The sequence below is a fragment of the Oncorhynchus clarkii genome, chromosome 17 (genome assembly GCF_045791955.1).
Source record: "Oncorhynchus clarkii lewisi isolate Uvic-CL-2024 chromosome 17, UVic_Ocla_1.0, whole genome shotgun sequence".
NCBI classification, from domain to species: domain Eukaryota; kingdom Metazoa; phylum Chordata; class Actinopteri; order Salmoniformes; family Salmonidae; genus Oncorhynchus; species Oncorhynchus clarkii.
Window position 1 is genome coordinate 54,553,910 of NC_092163.1, and position 22,425 is coordinate 54,576,334.

At 41.9% G+C, this 22,425-nt stretch overlaps 1 protein-coding gene across 4 annotated transcripts; it reads left to right on the forward strand.

Annotated features, from left to right (window-relative positions):
• The first annotated feature begins 906 nt into the window (after positions 1 to 906).
• Positions 907 to 22,397, forward strand: LOC139371132 (ETS transcription factor ELK4). 4 transcript variants are annotated; one of them, XR_011627207.1, is made up of 7 exons: positions 914 to 1,378; positions 13,332 to 13,549; positions 14,608 to 15,342; positions 15,508 to 15,756; positions 16,094 to 16,202; positions 16,420 to 16,545; positions 16,763 to 22,397. XR_011627207.1 is itself a non-coding variant. In XM_071111217.1 (6 exons), the coding sequence occupies exons 2-6, from the start codon at positions 13,343 to 13,345 to the stop codon at positions 16,859 to 16,861; spliced, it is 1,416 nt and encodes a 471-aa protein (XP_070967318.1). In that variant the 5' UTR covers positions 907 to 1,378; positions 13,332 to 13,342; the 3' UTR covers positions 16,862 to 22,397. The 4 variants fall into 4 exon arrangements, 3 of the variants coding, with proteins under 3 accessions (XP_070967318.1, XP_070967319.1, XP_070967320.1); XM_071111217.1 differs by lacking the exon at positions 16,094 to 16,202 and having other exon boundaries at positions 907 to 1,378; XM_071111218.1 differs by lacking the exon at positions 16,094 to 16,202 and having other exon boundaries at positions 907 to 1,378; positions 13,335 to 13,549.
• Positions 22,398 to 22,425: the final 28 nt, after the last annotated feature.

The window sequence follows — 22,425 nt, forward strand, 5'->3', positions numbered from 1 at the left end:
AAACCATTTAAACTTACCTTTAGTTATTCATGCTCTCTTGAGAACCTTGAGGATCTCGAAATGGAGTCGGTCGGCATTGGTGAGAGCTCTGAGGTTGATCCAGACCAGGATGAAGTGGGCCTACCTGTGGCGACAGGTGTGGTAGAGACTTCCAATATTTTCCCTGTGAATCCTACCGGAGAAGATGTTGGACCAGTGGAAGTGAGATCTTTGTAAAGAGTGGATTCCTGCATTTTGCCCAACCCATATATTGTGTCAAGCTGGGTAAAGGACAAACTGGGAATGGTTAAATCTGTGAAAGTTTTAAGAAGTGGAATTGTTTAGATTATTTTGTGCATCCTCGCCCAGAGGAAGCGAGCGCTTCACATCACTTGGCTTGGGGCTCAATTTGTGGCATGCTTTGCTCACTGGAACAGGGTGCCGTTCAACGGGGTGATCAGTAGTGTTGAGTGTAGAGGTAGATCAAATGAAGAAACTATGTCTCCTGTTTGTGACACCTGCAGTTTGGTGAGATGTAGACCCAGTGGCAATTGAGAGACTGAGCATACCCTGTCTGTCTTGTTGAGCTCGGGGATCAAACTGTGGCGTGCTTTCTCACTGGAACAGGGCGCTGTTCAACAGGGTGATCAGTGGGCTAGTGTTGAGTGTAGAGGTAGATCAAATGAAAAATACTATTCCTGTTGTTTGTGACATCTGTAGTTTGGTGAGGATGTAGGAAATGCTTGTAAGGGTTAGATGGAGGTGCAATTTAAGATTTTCCCATTCCCTTTTTGGGGGGGACCTAAACGTGCAATCCGCACTCCGACCTGCGAATGCAACAATAAGCAACACAGCATATAGTCTCCCGGAAATTCACACAACGAAGAAGAAGAAGCTGTTGCCGCAATATTTCTCACCATGCCTCCCACGCGCGAATGCTTCTCGCGACGAGCATAGCAGAGGCATGACAACAACAGTCAAGTCTTTGCAAACTTGCCTGTTACAATGTAACTTGTGATATTAGATTATAATGTAACATGTAACGTGTTTTTCGATCAACAGCAAAAGTGAAGCATCGTTGTAAACATTTTTGTCGAGACAAATGTAGCTGAAAGTAAAAGTGGTTGGCGCGACGACACTTCAAAACCACAGCGGGGACAGAAAACAACCCGCATATGGAACGCAAACAAGGGGAAGTGATCTCAGCATGCGTTTAATTTCCTGTTCTTAAAGATTAGCACACATTTTTCCTTTCCAAAAATGTATATGGCAATTTTATAGTTTTCACGTACTCGATAGCCATTTGCTACTCAGCTAGCAAGCTCATTTTCTGTCATGTTTTGGGAGTTGTATCGACACTTCTGGGTGGCTCAAATTTTCAACGAGCTCGACTAGTAAGGTAAGCTACTGCAGTTAACCTAGATAGCTAGTTACTCTAAACTGTAAGATATGTGACAACGTAGGGAAATTAATGATATAAATAATTGCACTAGCTGCAATCTAGGTAAATACATAGCTAGCCAAAATATCATCATTTGGCAAGCTAACAAGTGGTTGATTTCGTGCAGCTAGCGTTAACTGTTAGCTAACGTTACAACATGGCCATTTCACAGAGTCTGTGATTTAAAGCTAGCCAACTGTTAGTTGTTGACATTACTTTTTTCTAACTGCTAACTATGCATCACGTTTTTACACCATATCTTAGTGATTTTTGTTATCTAATATTATGATATTGTTTGGGTGGCCAAGCGACAACTTAACTGCAACATATATTACAAGTGACATCACTGTCTGTGCTCTTTGCTCTATGGGTCCTAGCTGAGTGCTGTTTCGTCCTCGTTACATAATCAGAAACGCTCTAATCATATCTATAATCTTGTGTCCCTTGGTGGCCTCACTGTGAGCCAGTCTGTACCGTTTTACACCGTGAGAATGAGTGGGGGTGTGTCAGGGATAGATGAGTCAGGGCAGATTTACTTTTCATCTAAGCCTCTTACACACACACACACACACACTGTAGGTAGTGTTCATTACACAACCTGATCTGGCCTGCTTGCTTGAATAAAAAAAAATATATATGCAGAGTGCAACAAATGTATACTCCTTATCAGTTCTGATGTAAGAGGCTTTTTTTTGTGTATTTATGACACATTTAAAATGAAAATAAACATATTTAACCAGGTAGGCTAGTTGAGAACAAGTTCTCATTTGCAACTGCGACCTGACCAAGATAAAGCACAGCAATTCGACACACAACAACAGAGTTACACATGGAATAAACAAAACCTACAGTCAATAATACAGTATAAAAAAAGAAAACAAAAGTCTCTATATACAGTGAGTGCAAATGAGTGCAGATAAGGGAGATAAGGAAATAAATAGGCCATGGTGGCGAAGTAATTACAATATAGCAATTAAACACTGGAATAGTAGATGTGCAGAAGATGAATGTGCAAGTAGAGATACTGGGGTGCAAAGGAGCAAGATAAATAAATACTGTATGGGGATGAGGTAGATAGATGGGCTGTTTACAAATGGGCTATGTACAGGTGCAGTGATATGTGAGCTGCTCTGACAGCTGGTGCTTAAAGCTAGTGAGGGAGATATGAGTCTCCAGCTTCAGTGATTTTTGCAGTTCGTTCCACATGCTGACCGAACTGGACGCGCGTGAATGTTCACCCACACCAGAAGCAATCATGACACAGGTAGAAATATCAAAACAAACTCAGAACCAAATGTATTAATTTGGGGACAGGTCAAAAAGCATTACACATGTATGGCAATTTAGCTAGCTTGCTGTTGCTAGCTAATTTGTCCTGGTATATAATATATATATTTTTATTTAACCTTTATTTAACTAGCCAAGTCAGTTAAGAACAAATTCTTATTTACAATGACGGCCAAACCCGGACGATGCTGGGCCAATTGTGCGCTGCCCTATGGGACTCCCAATCACGGCCAGATGTGATTCAGCCTCGATTCGAACCAGGGACTGTAGTGATGCCTCTTGCACTGAGATGCAGTGCATTAGACCGCTGCGCCACTCTGGAGCCCAAGTAAACATTGTGTTATTTTACCTGAAATGCACAAGGTCCTTAACTCAGACAATTAATCCACAGATAAAACAGTAAACCAAATGTGTTTCTCGTCATCTCTCCTTCCTTAAGGTGCCTTTCTTCTTTGGACTTTATAAGGCGGTTGGCAACCAACTTTACAGCATTACTACAACCTACCGGAGTGTGGACCTAAGTTCATCTTTCAATCACCCACGTGGGTATATGCTCCTAAAAACCAATGAGGAGATGGGAGAGGCCCGATATGCAGCACGTTGAGCGTCACAAATATAAGCAATTTCTGTTTCAGGGCCTGGGCATGCAGACGCTCACGAGGAGTTTGGGGGCAATGATTGAATAACATGTATGTGTACATTTTATTTTGCAACACGAGTGGTGTGGTCAGCATGTTAGGCCAATAAACAGTCAAACTAAAACTATGCCCATAATGTCCACTCTTATGCCGCCAAGAATACACGGTTATTGTGATAGTGCTGTTCAGCGTAGTTTGAGCTTTAATGGCATAGTATTTTGCTGGGTTACAAACTTGTCATCCTTCGACAAAATTCGCCATTTTGAATCCAAAATAGGTGACCTTCATGATTCGTGTAGATCCGATCAGAAAAGTTTGGGTGGGGTGGGGTGGGGGGGTGAAAATGAGGTGTTTCTTGTTAAACAGTGGAGCTGGGCCTTGCTTAAGCTGGATGCCACTATAGAGGTGAAAGGAACTAATGCTAAACGTCCTCCCACTGTCAACTGCGTTTATTTTCCGCAAACTTAACGTGTAAATATTTGTATGAACATAAGATTCAAAAACTGAGACATAAACTGAACAAGTTCCACAGACATGTGACTAACATAAATTGTGTCCCTGAACAAGGGGTGGTGAAAATCAAAAGTAACAGTCAGTATCTGGTGTGGTCACCAGTATCTGGTGTGGTCACCAGTATCTGGTGTGCCGCATTAAGTACGGCAGTGCATCTCCTCATGGACTGCACCAGATTTGCCAGTTCTTGCTGTGAGATGTTACCCCACTCTTCCACCAAGGCACCTGCAAGTTCCCAGATATTTCTGGGGGGAATGGCCCTAGCCCTCACCCTCCGATCCAACAGGTCCCAGACGTGCTCAATGGGATTGAGATCTAGGCTCTTCGCTGGCCATGGCAGAACACTGACATTCCTGTCTTGCAGGAAATCACGCACAGAACGAGCAGTATGGCTGGTGACATTGTCATGCTGGAGGGCCATGTAAGGATGAGCCTGCAGGAAGAGTACCACATGAGGAAGGCGGATGTCTTTCCTGTAACGCACAGTGTTGAGATTGAGCTTGTTGTCATTGCAGGCAGTCTGATGATGCTGTGACACACCGCCCCCAGACCATGACGGACCCTCCACCTCCAAATCGATCCCGCTCTAGAGTACAGGCCTCGGTGTAGCGCTCATTCCTTCGACAATAAATGTGAATCCGACCATTACCCCTGGTGAGATAAAACCGTGACTCGTCAGTGAAGAGCACTTTTGGCCAGCCCTGTCTGGTCCAGCGATGGTGGGTTTGTGCCCATAGGTGACGTTGTTGCCGGTGATGTCTGGTGAGGATCTGCCTTACAACAGGCCTACATTCCCTCAGTCCAGCCTCTCTCGGCCTATTGCGGACAGTCTGAGCACTGATGGATGGATTGTGCATTCCTGGTGTAACTCAGGCAGTTGTTGTTGCCATCCTGTATCTGTCCTGCAGGTGTGATGTTCGGATGTACCGTGGCCGCTCAGCAAGAACAAAGCCACTGCTCCAAAACCGGCATAAAAAAGCCAGACTACGGTTTGCAACTGCACATGGGGACAAAGATCATACTTTTTGGAGAAATGTCCTCTGGTCTGATGAAACAAAAATATAATTGTTTGGCCATAATGTCCATCATTATGTTTGGAGAAAAAAAGGGGAGGCTAGCAAGCCGAAGAACACCATCCCAACCGTGAAGCACGGGGGTGGCAGCATCATGATGTGGGGGTGCTTTGCTGCAGGAGGGACTGGTGCACTTCACAAAATAGATGGCATCATGAGGTAGGAAAATTATGTGGATTTATTGACGCCACGTCTGAAAACATCAGTCAGGAAGATAAAGCTTGGTCACAAATTGGTCTTCCAAATGGACAATGACACCAAGCATACTTCCAAAGTTGTGGCAAAATGTCTTAAAGACAACGAAGTCAAGGTATTGGAGTGGCCATCACAAAGCCCTGACCTCAATCCTACAGAACATTTTGTAGTCAGAACTGAAAAAGCCTGTGCGAGCAAGGAGGCCAACAAACCTGACTCAGTTACACCAGCTCTGTCAGGAGGAATGGGCCAAAATTCACCCAACTTATTGTGGGAAGCTTGTGGAAGGCTACCTGAAACGTTTGACCCAAGTTAAACAATTTAAAGGCAATGCTACCAAATACATTAAAATAGTATGTAAACTTCTGACCCACTGTGCATGTGAAATAAATCATTCTCTCTATTATTCTGACATTTCACATAATTAAAATAAAGTGGTGATCCTAACTGACCTAAAACAGGGAATTTTTACTTGGATTAAATGTCAGGAATTGTGAAAAACTGAGTTTAAATGTATTTGGCTAAGGTGTACATAAACTTCTGACTTCAAATGTACGTACATACATAATCTCAAATGTAAAATATCTTTTGATTTAACTTTTTTTTTTTTACTACAGTATTCCATAGTTTTGAGGTCTTCACTATTATTCTACTGTGTAGAAAATTGTAAAAAAAAATAAAATAAAGAAAAACCCTTGAATGAGTAGGTGTGCCCAAACTTTAGACTGCTACTATAAATGTACTCATTTGGGGATCTGATAGCATTTCTGATTACTCAGTACTTTTTAAAGCCCCATTGGCAACAGCCTCTAGTCTTCTTGGGTATGGCGCTACAAGTTTGCTACACCTATATTTGTGGAGTTTCTCCCATTCTTCTCTGCAGATCCTCTAAAGCTCTGTCAGGTTGGATGAGGAGCATCGCTGCACAGCTATTTTCAGGTCTCTCCAGAGATGTTAGATCAGATTCAAGTCCGGGCTCTGGCTGGACATCTCAAGGACATTCAGAGACTTGTCCCGAAGCCACTCCTGCATTGTCTTGCCTGTGTGCTTAGGGTTGTTGGCCTGTTGGAAGGTGAATCTTCGCCCCAGTCTGAGGTCCTGAGCGCTCTGGAGCAGGTTTTCATCAATGATCTCTTTGTACTTTGCTTTGTTCATCTTTCCATCGATCCTGGCTCGTCTCCCAGTCCCTGCCGCTGAAAAACATTGCCACAGCATGATGCTGCCACCACCATGCTTCACCGTAGGGATGGTGCCTGGTTTCCTCCAGATGTGACACTTGGCATTCAGGCCAAATAGTTCAGTCTTGGTTTCATCAGAACTGAGGATTCTGTTACTCATGGTCTGAGAGTCTTTTGGGTGCCTTTTGGCAAACTCCATGTGGGCTGTCATGCCTTTTACTGAGGAGTGGCATCTGTCTGGCCACTCTACCATAAAAGCCTGATTGGAGGAGTGGTGTTCTCCCACAGAGGAACTCTGGAGCTGTGTCAGAGTGACCATCAGGTTCTCGGTCATCTCCCTGACCAAGGCCCTTTTTACCCGAATTGCACAGTTTGGACGGGCGGCCAGCTTTAGGAAGAGTCTTGGTGGTTCCAAACTGCTCCCTTTAAGAATGATGGAGGCCTCTGTGTTCTTGGGGACCTTCAATGCTGCAGACATTTTTTTAGTACCCTTCCCCAGATCTGTGCCTCGACACAATCCTGTCTCGGAGCTCTACGGACACTTCCTTCAACCTCATGGCTTGGTTTTTGCTCTGACATGTACTATCAACTAGAGGTCGACCTATTAATCTAAATGGCCGATTAATTAGGGCCGATTTCAAGTTTTCATAACAATTGGTAATCTGCATTTTTGGACACCGATCATGGCCGATTACATTGCACTCCATGAGGAGACTGCGTGGCAGGCTGACTATCTGTTATGCGAGTGCAGCAAAGAGCCAAGGTAAGGTGTGCTAGCTAGCATTAAACGTATCTTATAAAAAACAATCAATCTTAACATAATCACTAGTTAACTACACATGGTTGATGATATTAGTAGTTTATCTAGCTTGTCCTGCGTTGCATATAATCGATGCGGTGCCTGTTAATTTGTCATTGAATCACAGCCTACTTCGCCAAACGGGTGATTTAACAAGCGCATTCGTGAAAAATGTACTGTCGTTGCACCAATGTGTACCTAACCATAAACATCCAACGCCTTTCTTAAAATCAATACATAAGTATATATTTTTAAACCTGCATATTTTGTTTAATATTGCCTGCTAACATGAATTTATTTAAACCTCAATAGGGTAGGGGGCACTATTTTCACCTCCGGGTGAAAAGCGTGCCCAAAGTAAACTGCCTGCTACTCAGGACCAGAAGCTAGGATATGCATATAATTAGTAGATTTGAATAGAAAACACTCCAAAGTTTCTAAAACTGTTAAAATAATGTATGTGAGTACAACAGAACTGAAGTGGCAGGCGAAAACTTGAGAAAAATCCATCCAGGAAGTGGGATTTTAAGAATGTTTTTAGTTTTTCATTTACTACCTATACAGATTCCATTGACGTAGGACTCGATTTGCACTTCCTATGGCTTCCACTAGATGTCAACAGTCTTTAGAAATTGTTTCAGGCTTGTATTCTGAAAAATTAGGGAGTCAGACCACTCTGAATGAGTGGACAATGCAGTATCCCAGAGGTTTTTCATGTGCACGACCGAGAGCGTGCCTTGTTTTCCTTTTATATTGACGAAGCTTTTGTCTGGTTGAAATATTATTCATTATTATGACTAAAAACAACCTGAGGATTGATTATAAACATTGTTTGACATGTTTCTACGAACTTTACTGATACTTTTCGGATTTTTTGTCTACCTGTTGTGACTGCCTTTGAGCCCGTGGATTAATGAACAAAATGCGCAAACAAAGCGGAGGTTTTTTGATAAGAGGGACTTTATCGAACAAAACAAACATTTATTGAGTAAATGGGAGTCTTGTGAGTGCAACCATATGAAGATCATCAAAGGTAAGTGATTAATTATATCGCTATTTCTGACTTGTAACTCCTCTACTTTGCTGGTAACTCTCAGCTAATCGCATGGTATGCGTTTTACTGTTAAAGCCTTTTTCAAATCTGACACCGTGGTTGGATTAACAAGAAGTTAATCTTTAAACCAATGTACAACACTTGTATGTTTTATGAATTTTTATAATGAGTATTTCTGTTTTTGAATTTGGCGCTCTGCAATTTCACTAGAATTTGGCCAGGTGGGACGCTACCGTCCCACACCCCCTAAAGAAGTTAACTAGGGAAATTGTCACTTCTCTTGCGTTCTGTGCAACAGAGTCAGGGTATATGCAGCAGTTTGGGCAGCCTAGCTCGTTGTGAACTGTGTGGAGACCATTTCTTCCAAACAAAGACAGCCAACTTCGCCAAGCGGGGGATGATTTAACAAAAGCGCATTTGTGAAAAAGCGCAATCGTGGCACGAATGTACCTAACCATAAACATCAATGCCTTTCTTAAAATGAATACACAGAAGTATATTGTTTTAAACCTGCATATTTAGTTAAGATAAATTCATGTTAGTAGGCAATATTAAACTAGGGAAATTGTCACTTCTCTTGCGTTCATTGCACGCAGTGTCAGGGTATATGCAACATTTTGGGCCGCATGGCTCGTTGCGAACTAATTTGCCAGAATCTTACGTAATTATGACATAACATTGAAGGTTGTGCAATGTAACAGCAATATTTAGACTTATGGATGCCACAATGATAGTTTCCGGATTTGACCATATTAGTGACCTAAGGCTCGTATTTCTGTGTGTTACTATATTATAATTAAGTCTATGATTTGATAGAGCAGTCTGACTGAGCGGTGGTAGGCAGCAGCAGGCTCGTAAGCATTAATTCAAACAGCACTTTATTGCGTTTGCCAGCAGCTCTTCGCAATGCTTCAAGCATTGCGCTGTTTATGACTTCAAGCTTTTCAACTCCCGAGATTAGGCTGGCAATACTAAAGTACCTATTAGAACATCCAATAGTCAAAGGTATATGAAATACAAATGATAAAGAGAGAAATAGTCCTATAATAACTACAACCTAAAACTTCTTACCTGGGAATATTGAAGACTCATGTTAAAAGGAACCACCAGCTTTCATTTCATATGTTCTCATGTTCTGAGCAAGGAACTTAAACGTTAGCTTTTTTACATGGCACATATTGCACTTTTACTTTATTCTCCAACACTTTGTTTTTGCATTATTTAATCCAAATTGAACATGTTTCATTATTTTAGACTAAATGGATTTTATTGATGTATTAAGTTAAAATAAGTGTCCATTCAGTACTGTTGTAATTGTCTATATATATATATATATATATATATATATATATATAGATATGAAATTTGCTGATTTAATCGGTATAGGCTTTTTTGGGTCCTCCAATAATCGGTATCGAAAAATCATAATCGGTCGACCTCTACTATCAACCGTGGGACCTTTCCAAGTCATGTCCAATCAATTGAATTTAACACAGGTGGACTCCAATCAAGTTTTAGAAACATCAAAGGTGAACAATGGAGACAGGATGCACCTAAGTTCAATTTCGAGTCTCATAGGGTCTGAATACTTATTTAATTAAGGTATCAGTTTTTTATTTTATACATTTGCAACAAAAAAAAACTGTTCACTTTCATTATTGTGTGTAGATTGAGTTTAAAAATATATATATACAGTGCCTTGCGAAAGTATTCGGCCCCCTTGAACTTTGCGACCTTTTGCCACATTTCAGGCTTCAAACATAAAGATCTAAAACTGTATTCTTTTGTGAAGAATCAACAACAAGTGGGACATAATCATGAAGTGGAACGACATTTATTGGATATTTCAAACTTTTTTAACAAATCAAAAACTGAAAAATTGGGCGTGCAAAATTATTCAGCCCCTTTACTTTCAGTGCAGCAAACTCTCTCCAGAAGTTCAGTGAGGATCTCTGAATGATCCAATGTTGACCTAAATGACTAATGATGATAAATGCAATCCACCTGTGTGTAATCAAGTCTCTGTATAAATGCACCTGCACTGTGATAGTCTCAGAGGTCCGTTAAAAGCGCAGAGAGCATCATGAAGAACAAGGAACACACCAGGCAGGTCCTAGATACTGTTGTGAAGAAGTTTAAAGCCGGATTTGGATACAAAAAGATTTCCCAAGCTTTAAACATCCCAAGGAGCACTGTGCAAGCGATAATATTGAAATGGAAGGAGTATCAGACCACTGCAAATCTACCAAGACCTGGCCGTCCCTCTAAACTTTCAGCTCATACAAGGAGAAGACTGATCAGAGATGCAGCCAAGAGGCACTCTGGATGAACTGCAGAGATCTACAGCTGAGGTGGGAGACTCTGTCCATAGGACAACAATCAGTCGTATATTGCACAAATCTGGCCTTTATGGAAGAGTGGCAAGAAGAAAGCCATTTCTTAAAGATATCCATAAAAAGTGTTGTTTAAAGTTTGCCACAAGCCACCTGGGAGACACACCAAACATGTGGAAGAAGGTGCTCTGGTCAGATGAAACCAAAATTGAACTTTTTGGCAACAATGCAAGACGTTATGTTTGGCTTAAAAGCAACACAGCTCATCACCCTGAACACACCATCCCCACTGTCAAACATGGTGGTGGCAGCATCATGGTTTGGGCCTGCTTTTCTTCAGCAGGGACAGGGAAGATGGTTAAAATTGATGGGAAGATGGATGGAGCCAAATACAGGACCATTCTGGAAGAAAACCTGATGGAGTCTGCAAAAGACCTGAGACTGGCACGGAGATGTGTCTTCCAACAAGACAATGATCCAAAACATAAAGCAAAATCTACAATGGAATGGTTAAAAAATAAACATATCCAGGTGTTAGAATGGCCAAGTCAAAGTCCAGACCTGAATCCAATCGAGAATCTGTGGAAAAAAGTGAAAACTGCTGTTCACAAATGCTCTCCATCCAACCTCACTGAGCTCGAGCTGCTTTGCAAGGAGGAATGGGAAAAATTTCAGTCTCTCGATGTGCAAAACTGATAGAGACATACCCCAAGCGACTTACAGCTCTAATCGCAGCAAAAGGTGGCGCTACAAAGTATTAACTTAAGGGGGCTGAATAATTTTGCACGCCCAATTTTTCAGTTTTAGATTTGTTAAAAAAGTTTGAAATATCCAATAAATGTCGTTCCACTTCATGATTGTGTCCCACTTGTTGTTGATTCTTCACAAAAAATACAGTTTTATATCTTTATGTTTGAAGCCTGAAATGTGGCAAAAGGTTGCAAAGTTCAAGGGGGCCGAATACTTTCGCAAGGCACTGTGTGTATATATATATATATATATATATATATATATATATATATATATATTATATATATATATATTATATCTATATATATATATATATTATATCTATATATATATATATATTATATCTATATATATATATATATATTATATCTATATATATATATTATATCTATATATATATATTATATCTATATATTATATCTATATATTATATCTATATATTATATCTATATATTATATCTATATATTATATATATATATATTTAATTAATCAATTTTAGAATAAGGCTGTAATGTAACAAAATCTGGGAAAAGTTAAGGGGTCTGAATACCTTCCGAATGCACTGTAGCTTACTTTGATGTTATAAAACCAATCAACCCACTGATTGGCATGGGCATTTCTGTTGCTCATTAGAAAAACAAGATTTCAGTCTTGGAGGTGTGTTTCCTGACCGATTCTGCAGAAGCACATTTCACTTCCTCAAAATTCCCAGAATGATAACTCAAGAAGTTTGTAATTTTAACGTTTTTGCAGAGTATGTTTTGGTTGCGCAATTTTATATCTAAAGGTGTTTTGTGCAGTATTTCTGAAGTAGAACAATGCAACGTGTGTTGTCTTATGTAAACAAAGTCGTTCTGCTGGGTAGACCTGTCTCTGTCTATGCTATTGGATCGAGCACCATCACCTCAACTGCTCACCCCATGTTAATGTGCAAGTGTACATCGTCAAATCAAAACCCAACCTTCATTTGGGGCGGCAGGGTAGCCTTGTAGAGCGTTGGACTAGTAACCAGAAGGTTGCAAGTTCAGACCCCCGAACTGACAAGGTACAAATCTGTCGTTCTGCCCCTGAACAGGCAGTTAACTCACTGTTCCTAGGCCGTCATTGAAAATAAGAATTTGTTCTTAACTGGTTAAATAAATAAATAAAATTACCCGTTGTGACGCACGGATGTTCCAAGATCCGTTTTAGGCAAGACTGACTTTTTTTTTTGTCAAATATGAAAGAAGAATAACTGTTTCTGACTCATATCGATGCCAGATAGGCCATCTGCACCTCTACAAGTCAAAAATGTTTCGGTGGGCTGGGGCACGTCAAGTGTTCAAGGTCTTGTAGTGGATGCGAGCTTCGACTGAATGCCAGTGGAGGAGCAGGTTGACATGGGAGAACTTGAGAAGGTGGAACACCAGGCGGGCTGCAGTGTTCTGGATAAGTTTTATGGCACAAGCAGGGAGCCCAGCCAACAGCGAGTTGCAGTAGTCTAGTAGGGAGATGAAAAGAGCCTGGAAACGGACCTGCTCTGCTCCTCGTGTGAGTTTGAGTCGAACTCATGAACCTGCAGGAGTGAGTCACTGCATTGATGTTTGTAGAGAACTACAGGCTATTGTCCAGGGTCACGCCAAGGTTATTTGCACTTTGGACATCGTGTCAACCGTGATGGAGAGGTCTTGGAGCAAATTAAGGAATGTGTACACCATTTCTCCAAACGTTTTTTTAGAAAACAGCTTGTCGTCGTTACGACTGATTGAATTAAAAAAAACACTGTTTTAAGAACGTTTGAGATGAAAGGCCTGACCAAGGCACTAGGCTGTGCTGAATCACTGATCTTCAAATCACCTTGAATTCCAAACAGAAACTTTTTATTAGATGATTAGAAAATGCTGGCACTTATATTGATGTCTGATAGCATTGGTGCCAATTATAATTTTTTGCTTTCACGTTGAGTGCAGAAAAAGGCAGGTATGTGAGGCTTGTTGACTGAGGCTGCAGATTCTGAATCGGGGTCTCTATCAGGCTATGAGTAGTCGTAGTTCAACAGTTTGATAACTGTCTGTTGGTGACACTCTGCATGTCTGATCTCTTTTTCTCAGTAGCGGGGAGCATGGACAGCTCTGTGACCCTGTGGCAGTTCTTGCTCCAGCTCCTATTGGACCCCACCAATGATCAGCTGATCTGCTGGACCAATGAGGAGGGCGAGTTCAAGCTGCTGCAGGCGGAGGAGGTGGCCAAGCTGTGGGGCGCCAGGAAGAACAAACCCAACATGAACTACGACAAGCTTAGCAGAGCCCTGAGATACTACTATGACAAGGTACACACACCTCACATTAGCATAGACAAGGGGCCCATCGATGAGGCAAGTTGAGAAAATGAGGCCGGGGTTCATAGAGCCCTATAAAATCGGTTTTATTTTTCCGTTTAGTTTCAGATTTGTCCAGGTTTCTGACTTCTCATTTACACTTTTTAAATAGAACACCCAACTTTGTTGTTTTTCTAAGTCTACAACAATGCTTAAACCACATCAGGAGACCACTAAGACATTTTCATGTTTGGGTGTAGATACCCTTTAATTCAAGTACACACCAGCAAGAGACTTGTTTGGTTGGCAGTGTTTCTGTAGTGCATATATGTTTGCTAAATAAATCGCAACTGGATTGATGCAAATAATAATTCTGCTATGTAGGCATAGGTTACTTTGTAGTTAACATTTAATAGAATGTTTTTGGGAATGCCTTTCCACCTATCAGTAGACTGTTATCATTAGCATCATCGCTAACAGCTACACAGTGGTAGACAAACACGCACACAGACGGGCATTCCCGTGTTGCCTCTTCAGGAAGTTATAAGTTCAACACATTTAGTTGATTTCCTTGTAAGTTCAGTACATTTTTTGAATACTGTTGAATTCTATTTTAGTGTCTGGATTCCGTCCGCGTTCTCATCAATCCGAATTTTATAGGGCCCTAGGTTTAGTTTAGTGCTAGGCTGGGTAGAGCTGTGGGCAAGGAATTCTTTGTGGTTAAGCACTCCTGTGACATGTCACCACCCAGCACCAGTCCTTCAGAGTACTGCTCGGTTGCTGTGTATCTTGCCCACTCTCTCTGTGGTTTGGCCTAAAGACAGCCTGCATCTGTCAGTGGGTGGGGTGGTGAGTTGTGTTTAGCTGAAGACCGAGCACGACAGGCCTGATTGGCTGTTTGTTTGGCACAGACAGGAAGGATGGAACATTCCCACGCAGAAGTTACTCTGTGGGCTGTTTTTGTAAGAGAGGGAGAAAGGACAGTCAAAGGGAGGAGAGCGTCTGTCTTTCGTTCAGCTGTCTACTTTTTCTCCACAATGTAACATCCCTCTCCTTGTTTTCTCCTGTAGAACATCATTAAGAAGGTAAACGGGCAGAAGTTTGTGTACCGCTTTGTCTCATACCCAGACATTCTGAAAGGGGATGCCTCTGTTCGGCCCGATGGGGAGGGGGGTGCAGGGGGTGGCCTGCCCCTCTCAGAGAGGGGGGACAACACATCCAGAGATGATGAGGGTGGGGACAGGAGTGAAGGTGTGACAGCGACACGGGGGTCCAGTACTAAGCCGTCCAACCGTAATGACTACATCCACTCTGGTCTGTACACCTCGTTCACCCTCACCTCGCTGCAAAATGGACGGCAGCTGTTCAAGTCCATCAAGATGGAGAACCCCGGAGACAAGATGGCCGACAGGAAGTCCAATACCCGGGCCCAAGACCCACCCTCTCAGCCAATGCCATCGCCGTCAGTCATCAAGTTTGGGACCACCCCTCCCAAGAGAAGCCCTCCACCACCTCAGGTTACTATAGAAACATCCAGTCCGCCATTGTACCCTCTCCAAGTCCCACCTCCCATAGATGATGTAGTGAGGACACATTCCACCCTCCTGCCTCAGGCTGTGTATGCGTTTGAGCAAACCAAGACCTTGGAATCCTCGAATCTTCGAATCCTGCATAGTTTCAGCTTATCAGAGTTGCCCTCTCGGAGTCCCTCCCCCAGCATGGTGCCGGACTCCACCCAGGAGCTGGTGATTGACAGTGACATCGAGTCCATCTCCTCACAACCGACAGAGATTCAGATACAGGCGGTAAGAATAATGTGCACACACACCTTCTGCGACATGGAGTCCATCTTTGTCCAATCCACTGAGATGTAGATTACTCAACACGAAGATGGATTTAGCATTCATGTTTTTGCTTTCTGTGATTCAACTGACTGTGTGCTTCTCATTCTCTCTCCCTTTCTCTGTCAGGTGCAGAGTTCTGGCCATGTGTCAAGTGGTGAGGTATGTGGAGGAAACGGGGACAAGGGAGGGAATAGGGAGATGAGTTTGTCTCCGGTGTGTGCGAGTGGCCATATCACAGGGGGCAAGGCCCGCAAGCCTCCTAAAGTCCTGGAGCTTTCCACTCCTACACTGGTGGTCACTGCCTCTGACCTTTCACCTATGAACCTCTACAGCCCCTCACTACCCACCGCCTCTCTCACGCCAGCACTGCTACAGGTGAGACACACACACACATTTTTCCACAATCTTTACACTCCACACTCACAGTATTGTTTAAGATGTATTCTTGATTAGGAGAAGATACCTCATCCCTAATCGTAAATGTGACATGTAAACAAACGTCATTGATAGTTTTTCCCCAGGAGATGGCAGCAGTGCTGTAGTTTTATTGAACACATTTCCTCTCTGACTGAACTGATATGTCAAGACAACAACTGTTGTCATTCCTTTGGCCTGTCAATGGGATGTTGGCCGTTTGACCACATGTTCCTGTTGTGATCATAATATTAGATTATATCAGCAGGACCTGACAATGGTCTCATTATTCTCTCAGATTTTCCCTCTGTGGGTTAACATCTATGCTACTGCGGTCATGAGATGGCTCCGTTGGAGCCAGCCCCTGGCCAGCTTCTCATCTGGGTTGGCTTTGCCTTGGGCTGCTGGTAAACAATCAAAACCTCCATTATGGATACAAAAGAGAAAGTTGTTTTCAATTAAAATACTATCACTTACAGCTCTAATTTCAGCATTGAGAATATTTTTGTACCAATTGGTGATAATTTTGAGATATTCCCAAATGGCAATTTGAGTATGTTTTAAGTTTTTTTCTTGACATTGTTTCTGTCTTTTTCCTAACTACTAGTGTGTGTGTGTTTACAGACGCCCACTCTGTTGCTGACCCCCAGTCCCCTGCTGTCTAACATCCACTTCTGGAGCACGCTCAGTCCGGTGGCTCCCCTCAGCCCTGCCACCCGCCGCCAGCAGGGAGCACACACCCTGTTCCAGGTCAGAACACACCCCCTCTCTCTCATCGCAATCCTCTCTCATCCCTTTCTGCACTTCAGTGTCTTTCTCTCATCACGCTTTCTGTCCTCGTTGGTTCCTGCTCGAGCCTGTTCTGTCTCTGTGTCTCTGCTCTATACTGTATCTTCTATTTTTGACCCAAATTCTGCTCTATATGACCCATTGAAGTTATTCTGTGTTCTCTTGTGTTCTCTTCCAGTTCCCCTCAGTGCTCACCCCTCATTTCCATATCCCCACACACAGTCTGGATGGGACCAACACCCCCGGACCCCTCACTCCAGACTCCCATAAGACATAAGGGACCTTACCCTTGGAACCTGTGGAGCCCCCAGACGCAGAGGCCCTACTTCTGCTCTACCCGCACACTCCCAAACAGACACAGGAGACATGGGGGTTGATGATTTGGATAAATGAGGACCATCCACTGCCAGGAGGGACTGAGACGGTTAGAGGTTTCCAACACGCACACATCTTGATTCCTTGAACACTTCCTGTTCTTTTAACTTGCCATCTTCAGGTCTCCATTGACACCTCTCCTAAATAAGTATTTTTAGGAATTGCCATGGTAACCAGTGCTGCAAAGACTAGTGATTTGATGCTGACCAGTCAGAAATGTGCATCACTTTACCTGAACAGCCAATTGTGTCTCCGCTCTGAGACCAAAGGGATTACAGACCTTTTTCTTTCTATTTGAACCTCCATAGTTTCCTTCTATTCTTTTTGTGGAACTTCACACTTTCACAACAAACTGTTTGATGGTGTGTTGTCAATTCCCAACTCAGTTTTTAGATGTTTTTTAATGGATCATTTCCCAGTTATTAGTTATGTTTTTAACGTGTTTTAACCAGCTAACCTTAATGTTTCTCCTCACCGGCTCTCTTAGATGGAAAATGCTTGCCAACACCAACTCTACTTTTCCCTTAACTGTCAATCCCCTCATCTACATGCCAGTATATACAGTTGAAGTCAGAAGTTTACATACCTTAGCCAAATACATTTGAACTAAGTTTCACAATTCCTGGCATTTAATCCTAGCAAAAATTCTCTGTCTTAGGTCAGTTAGGATCACCACTTTATTGTAAGAATGTGAAATGTCAGAATAAGAGATTTATTTCTGCTTTTTATTTCTTTCATCACATTCCCAGTGGGTCAGAAGTTTACATACACTCAATTAGTATTTGGTAGCATTGCCTTTAAATTGTTTAACTTGGGTCAAACGTTTCGGGTAGCCTTCCACAAGCTTCCCACAATAAGTTGGGGGAATTTTGGCCCATTCCTCCTGACAGAGCTGGTGTAACTGAGTCTGGTTTGTAGGCCTCCTTGCTCGTACACGCTTTTTCAGTTCTGCCCACAATATTTCTGCGGGATTGAGGTCAGGGTTTTGATGGCCACTCCAATACCTCGACTTTGTCCTTAAGCCATTTTGCCACAACTTTGGAAGTATGCTTGGGGTCTTTGTTCATTTGGAAGACCCATTTGCGACCAAGCTTTAACTTCCGGAGATGTTGCTTCAATTTATCCACATAATTTTCTTACCTCATGATGCCATCTATTTTGTGAAGTGCACCAGTCCCTCCTGCAGTAAAGCACCCCCACAACATGATGCTGCCACCCCCGTGCTTCACGGTTGGGATGGTGTTCTTCGGCTAGCAAGCCTCTCCCTTTTTCCTCCAAACATAATGATGGTTATTATGGCCAAACAGTTCTATTTGCTGATTTCTTTAGATTTTCCCAAGATGTCAAGCAAAGAGTCACTGAGTTTGAAGGTAGGCCTTAAAATACATCCAATTGACTCAAATTATGTCAATTAGCCTATCAGAAGCTTCTAAAGCCATGACATCATTTTCTGGAATTTTCCAAGCTGTTTCGAGGCACAGGCAATTTGTAGTGTATGTAATTCTCTGACCCACTGGAATTGTGATAGATTATTTCACTTATAAGTCACTGTCTGTAAACAATTGCTGGAAAAATGACTTGTCCTAACCGACTTGCCAAAACTATAGTTTGTTAACAAGAAATTTGTGGAGTGGTTGAAAAACGAGTTAATGACTCCAACCTGTATGTAAACTTCCGACTTCAACTGCATGAAGCAGTGCGAGGCCTGCCTGTATATATAAAGCAGTGCGAGGCCTGCCAGTATATATAAAGCAGTGCGAGGCCTGCCAGTATATATAAAGCAGTGCGAGGCCTGCCAGTATATATAAAGCAGTGCGAGGCCTGCCAGTATATATAAAGCAGTGCGAGGCCTGCCAGTATATATAAAGCAGTGCGAGGCCTGCCAGTATATATAAAGCAGTGCGAGGCCTGCCAGTATATATAAAGCAGTGGGAGGCCTGCCAGTATATATAAAGCAGTAAAGCAGTGCGAGGCCTGCCCGAGGCCTGCCAGTATATATAAAGCAGTGCGAGGCCTGCCAGTATATATAAAGCAGTGCGAGGCCTGCCAGTATATATAAAGCAGTGCGAGGCCTGCCAGTATATATAAAGCAGTGGGAGGCCTGCCAGTATATATAAAGCAGTGCGAGGCCTGCCAGTATATATAAAGCAGTGCGAGGCCTGCCAGTATATATAAAGCAGTGCGAGGCCTGCCAGTATATATAAAGCAGTGCGAGGCCTGCCAGTATATATAAAGCAGTGTGAGGTCGTGACTCTGCTCTCTGCGGTGTGTAATGGTCTTTTGCCATAACAAAATGTCCTTACTGTAATTCTCTCACTTAGACCAGTATACAGGCAGCCAAATCAGAACAGAACCAAACCACCTCCAGACTCTACCAGAGAAAAACATGCATTTATGGGACTTATGCATGTGTGATGCTTGGAAGATATTGAATTTATGTATGCAAAAAGGCCCTATGGCTGTAGGTCAATTTATGAGAAGCCATAACCCTTACTGTAACCCCAACCTAAAACCTAGCCTTAACCACATTCCTAACTTATAAACAACCCTGCCGCCTCAGATAGTTGGACAGATTAATATCACCTCCTTTGCCAAATAACTACTAACCTTGTGGAGATTGAGCAAATAAGGATCCTCGCCTATAAACTAACCCTAAGGCTGTGCATTTCTGTTGTGAAGCTATAAGGAAAACATGAAATGTGTGAAGGGAAATCACATCTGGACTCTGATAGAATTGAATTGTTGGATGGCAGAGGAGTTTGTCACTAACCTGTAAGGTTGCTCCATAAGAATCAGCCATGTTAACATGGTGCCTTAAACCTCTAAAGCCAAACCTGAGGAGTGTGGGAACAGCCATCCTCTCCCCTGTCCACTCTCTACCCTCCTCCCCACTGCCCTGGTCTCCCTGGGCGCAAACTTCAACAGAGCACTACAACAGTATTTGGTGAAGTACTAGAATACAGAGTGTAAGTATTCTAGATTTCTACCAGTCCTTTACTTGTCTAATGTCTGCTCTCCTATGTACAGTATGTTTCCTCTCCCATTGAACTAACAGGTGGGGGTGAAATAGCCATTCCCATGACATGGCCAGTGAATAGCCTGGTTGGTGTCGGTCTGTTTCTGCTTTGCCAACATGTCACCTTGCCAAGACTTTGGGAAGGGCACTGATGTGGCATGGTTGAAGGCATAACCAGTCTGGTACCCAGGCTACTGGGAGAAAACCCACACAGGGTGTTCAAAGTATGACACAAAGCAATATGGTTTGTGACTTAACACATTTTCTTTGTATGATTCATGTTTTAGAACAGGTTTGTATAGTTATTTTGATTTTAATGACAGTTGCCTTAAAGATGGAATCCGTGCCCCTGGCCACACCACCATTGTTGTTGTTATTCTGGCCGAGCTGAGAAAAAAAATGCAGGACATAGGTCTTCTATCGTGCGTACAATGATGTCCGAGGGGGGAAAAAACTGTTTGCAGTAACTTCTTTGTTCTAATATCGCAAACGGACGTGGCTGTTTCACAATTAAGGATTCCAGCAGTATGGAATATCGTCACCCACATTTGCAAGTCCTGTGAATCAGGAAAATGAATGAGGTTTTAATGTACCAGAATCCTGTTTAGAGTGATTCTGCTAAGCTCGATTTTGCACAAGTAAGACATTTTCCGTACACAATCAAAGCTCCCTTTCCCTCTGTATCTGACAAGTAAATAAGACAATCAAATAACACAAGTGTGTATTTACTTCAGCTGAATTCCATTTACCCCCCGACTGAATTGTAATGTGTTTTTGTAACATGGCCAGATGCTAGGCTCAATGCTGTTCTGCAGTCTGTTTTTAACGCTGATGTCTTATTTGATTTTGTTTTTTCCGTGGGTTTTCTTTACTCAGTGTTGGGAAGTGATGATGACATTGACTATTTGCAAATCAAAGCCTTACAGAGGGAAACTTAAATCCGTCTTTGTTAAGTATTTTGATATTGTTAAAGGCCCAGTGCAGTCAGACTTGATTTCATGTGTTTTTATCCATCCATCCAGAAGTTGGAAGAATAATGAAATTGTGAAAATGATATTGTGAAAATGATAATGCCCTTTCTGTTTAAGAGCTGTTTGAAAAGACTGCCTGAAATTTAAGCCCGTTTTGGTGGGATGGAGTTTTGGCCTTCTATGGCGACACCATGCGGTAAATTAGTTAATAGACCAATAAGAAACAATTCCAAACCTAACTCCTTTTCGGTTTCCCCCTCCCCACTCAGACCACTCCCTGACAGTCCTAGCAAAATTATTGATTGAGATATTGCTATTTTTGTTGCTTTTTGACAAATTTTATTAAACAATCAGTAAGGTAATTGTTGCCCATAAAATATTTGATGTTGAGAAACTGATGCATTGGACTTTAATATTGTGTGTGTGTGTGTGTGTGTGTGTGTGTGTGTCAACATTGGCTCTTAGAACAATAGGGTACCTGTCGTATTGGATTTGTCCTTTGTTTTAAATAACTTTTTTTTCCTGTGTTTGAAAAATCTATATTAACCCTAATTATAGTTGTAAATGAATTCTGTACATTTATTTTCCCAAATCAACAGTAAAACTATGCACAAAATACTTTAATATTGCAAATCTAAAGATTACATTTAAAATGTTTATTCTAAGGAAGTGCGTCTTTTAAAGGGGCAATCAGCAGTTGCTACATCCATTTGACTTATGAATATGTACCTATTGATTCTTGAAGAATATAACTTAATGGTTCATGAGCTTAGTTCAAATCTCCTGGCCAACAGAACCCAGAATAAGCTTGTTTTACTCGTGTTTGAAAAAAAAGTAAATGTAAACAAACACTATATAGCCTCAAAACATGTTTAAAACTATAGTTTTGATATAGTGCTCGCATCCATCTGAATTTGAGTGCTTACATTTCTCCAGCCCCATCCTCAGCTTTTTACCGAAACAAGGGTGAGTCACCGCTTTATCATTTCAACTGCTGATTGCTTCATTTAAAATCCTAATGCCTCTTAAAGTGGCAGAGTCCCTTTAGTTAAGCCCTATTACAAATGTGTATTTTCTAAAGAGTTAGATTTGTTAACTTGATACAGTAGTCAGAGTTCTATAATATGACCAGTTTTGATAAAGACAACCTCTGAATAGGCAGCCATATTGTAGGTGTGATCATTCTGATTCAGGTTTCATTCATTCGACCCTATTCAACCCAGCATTACACCTAGTGGATATTTCTGTTAAAAAAAAATACATTTTAACAATTGTTTTTATTTGAATCACAATTCAATTATAAAACCAGTACATTTGCTTCTATCGTTCTTGTTTTGTTCATTTCTGTAAATTATTTGTTCAATGCTTTTCAAATGTTTACAAGCTGTTTGTGTTTGAGGTGAAATAGGAAACGTTTAACAGAAGACTATTAAAAAACCTTGCTCTAGTCACCCTGTTTGTCTGTTCCTTAGCCTCTGA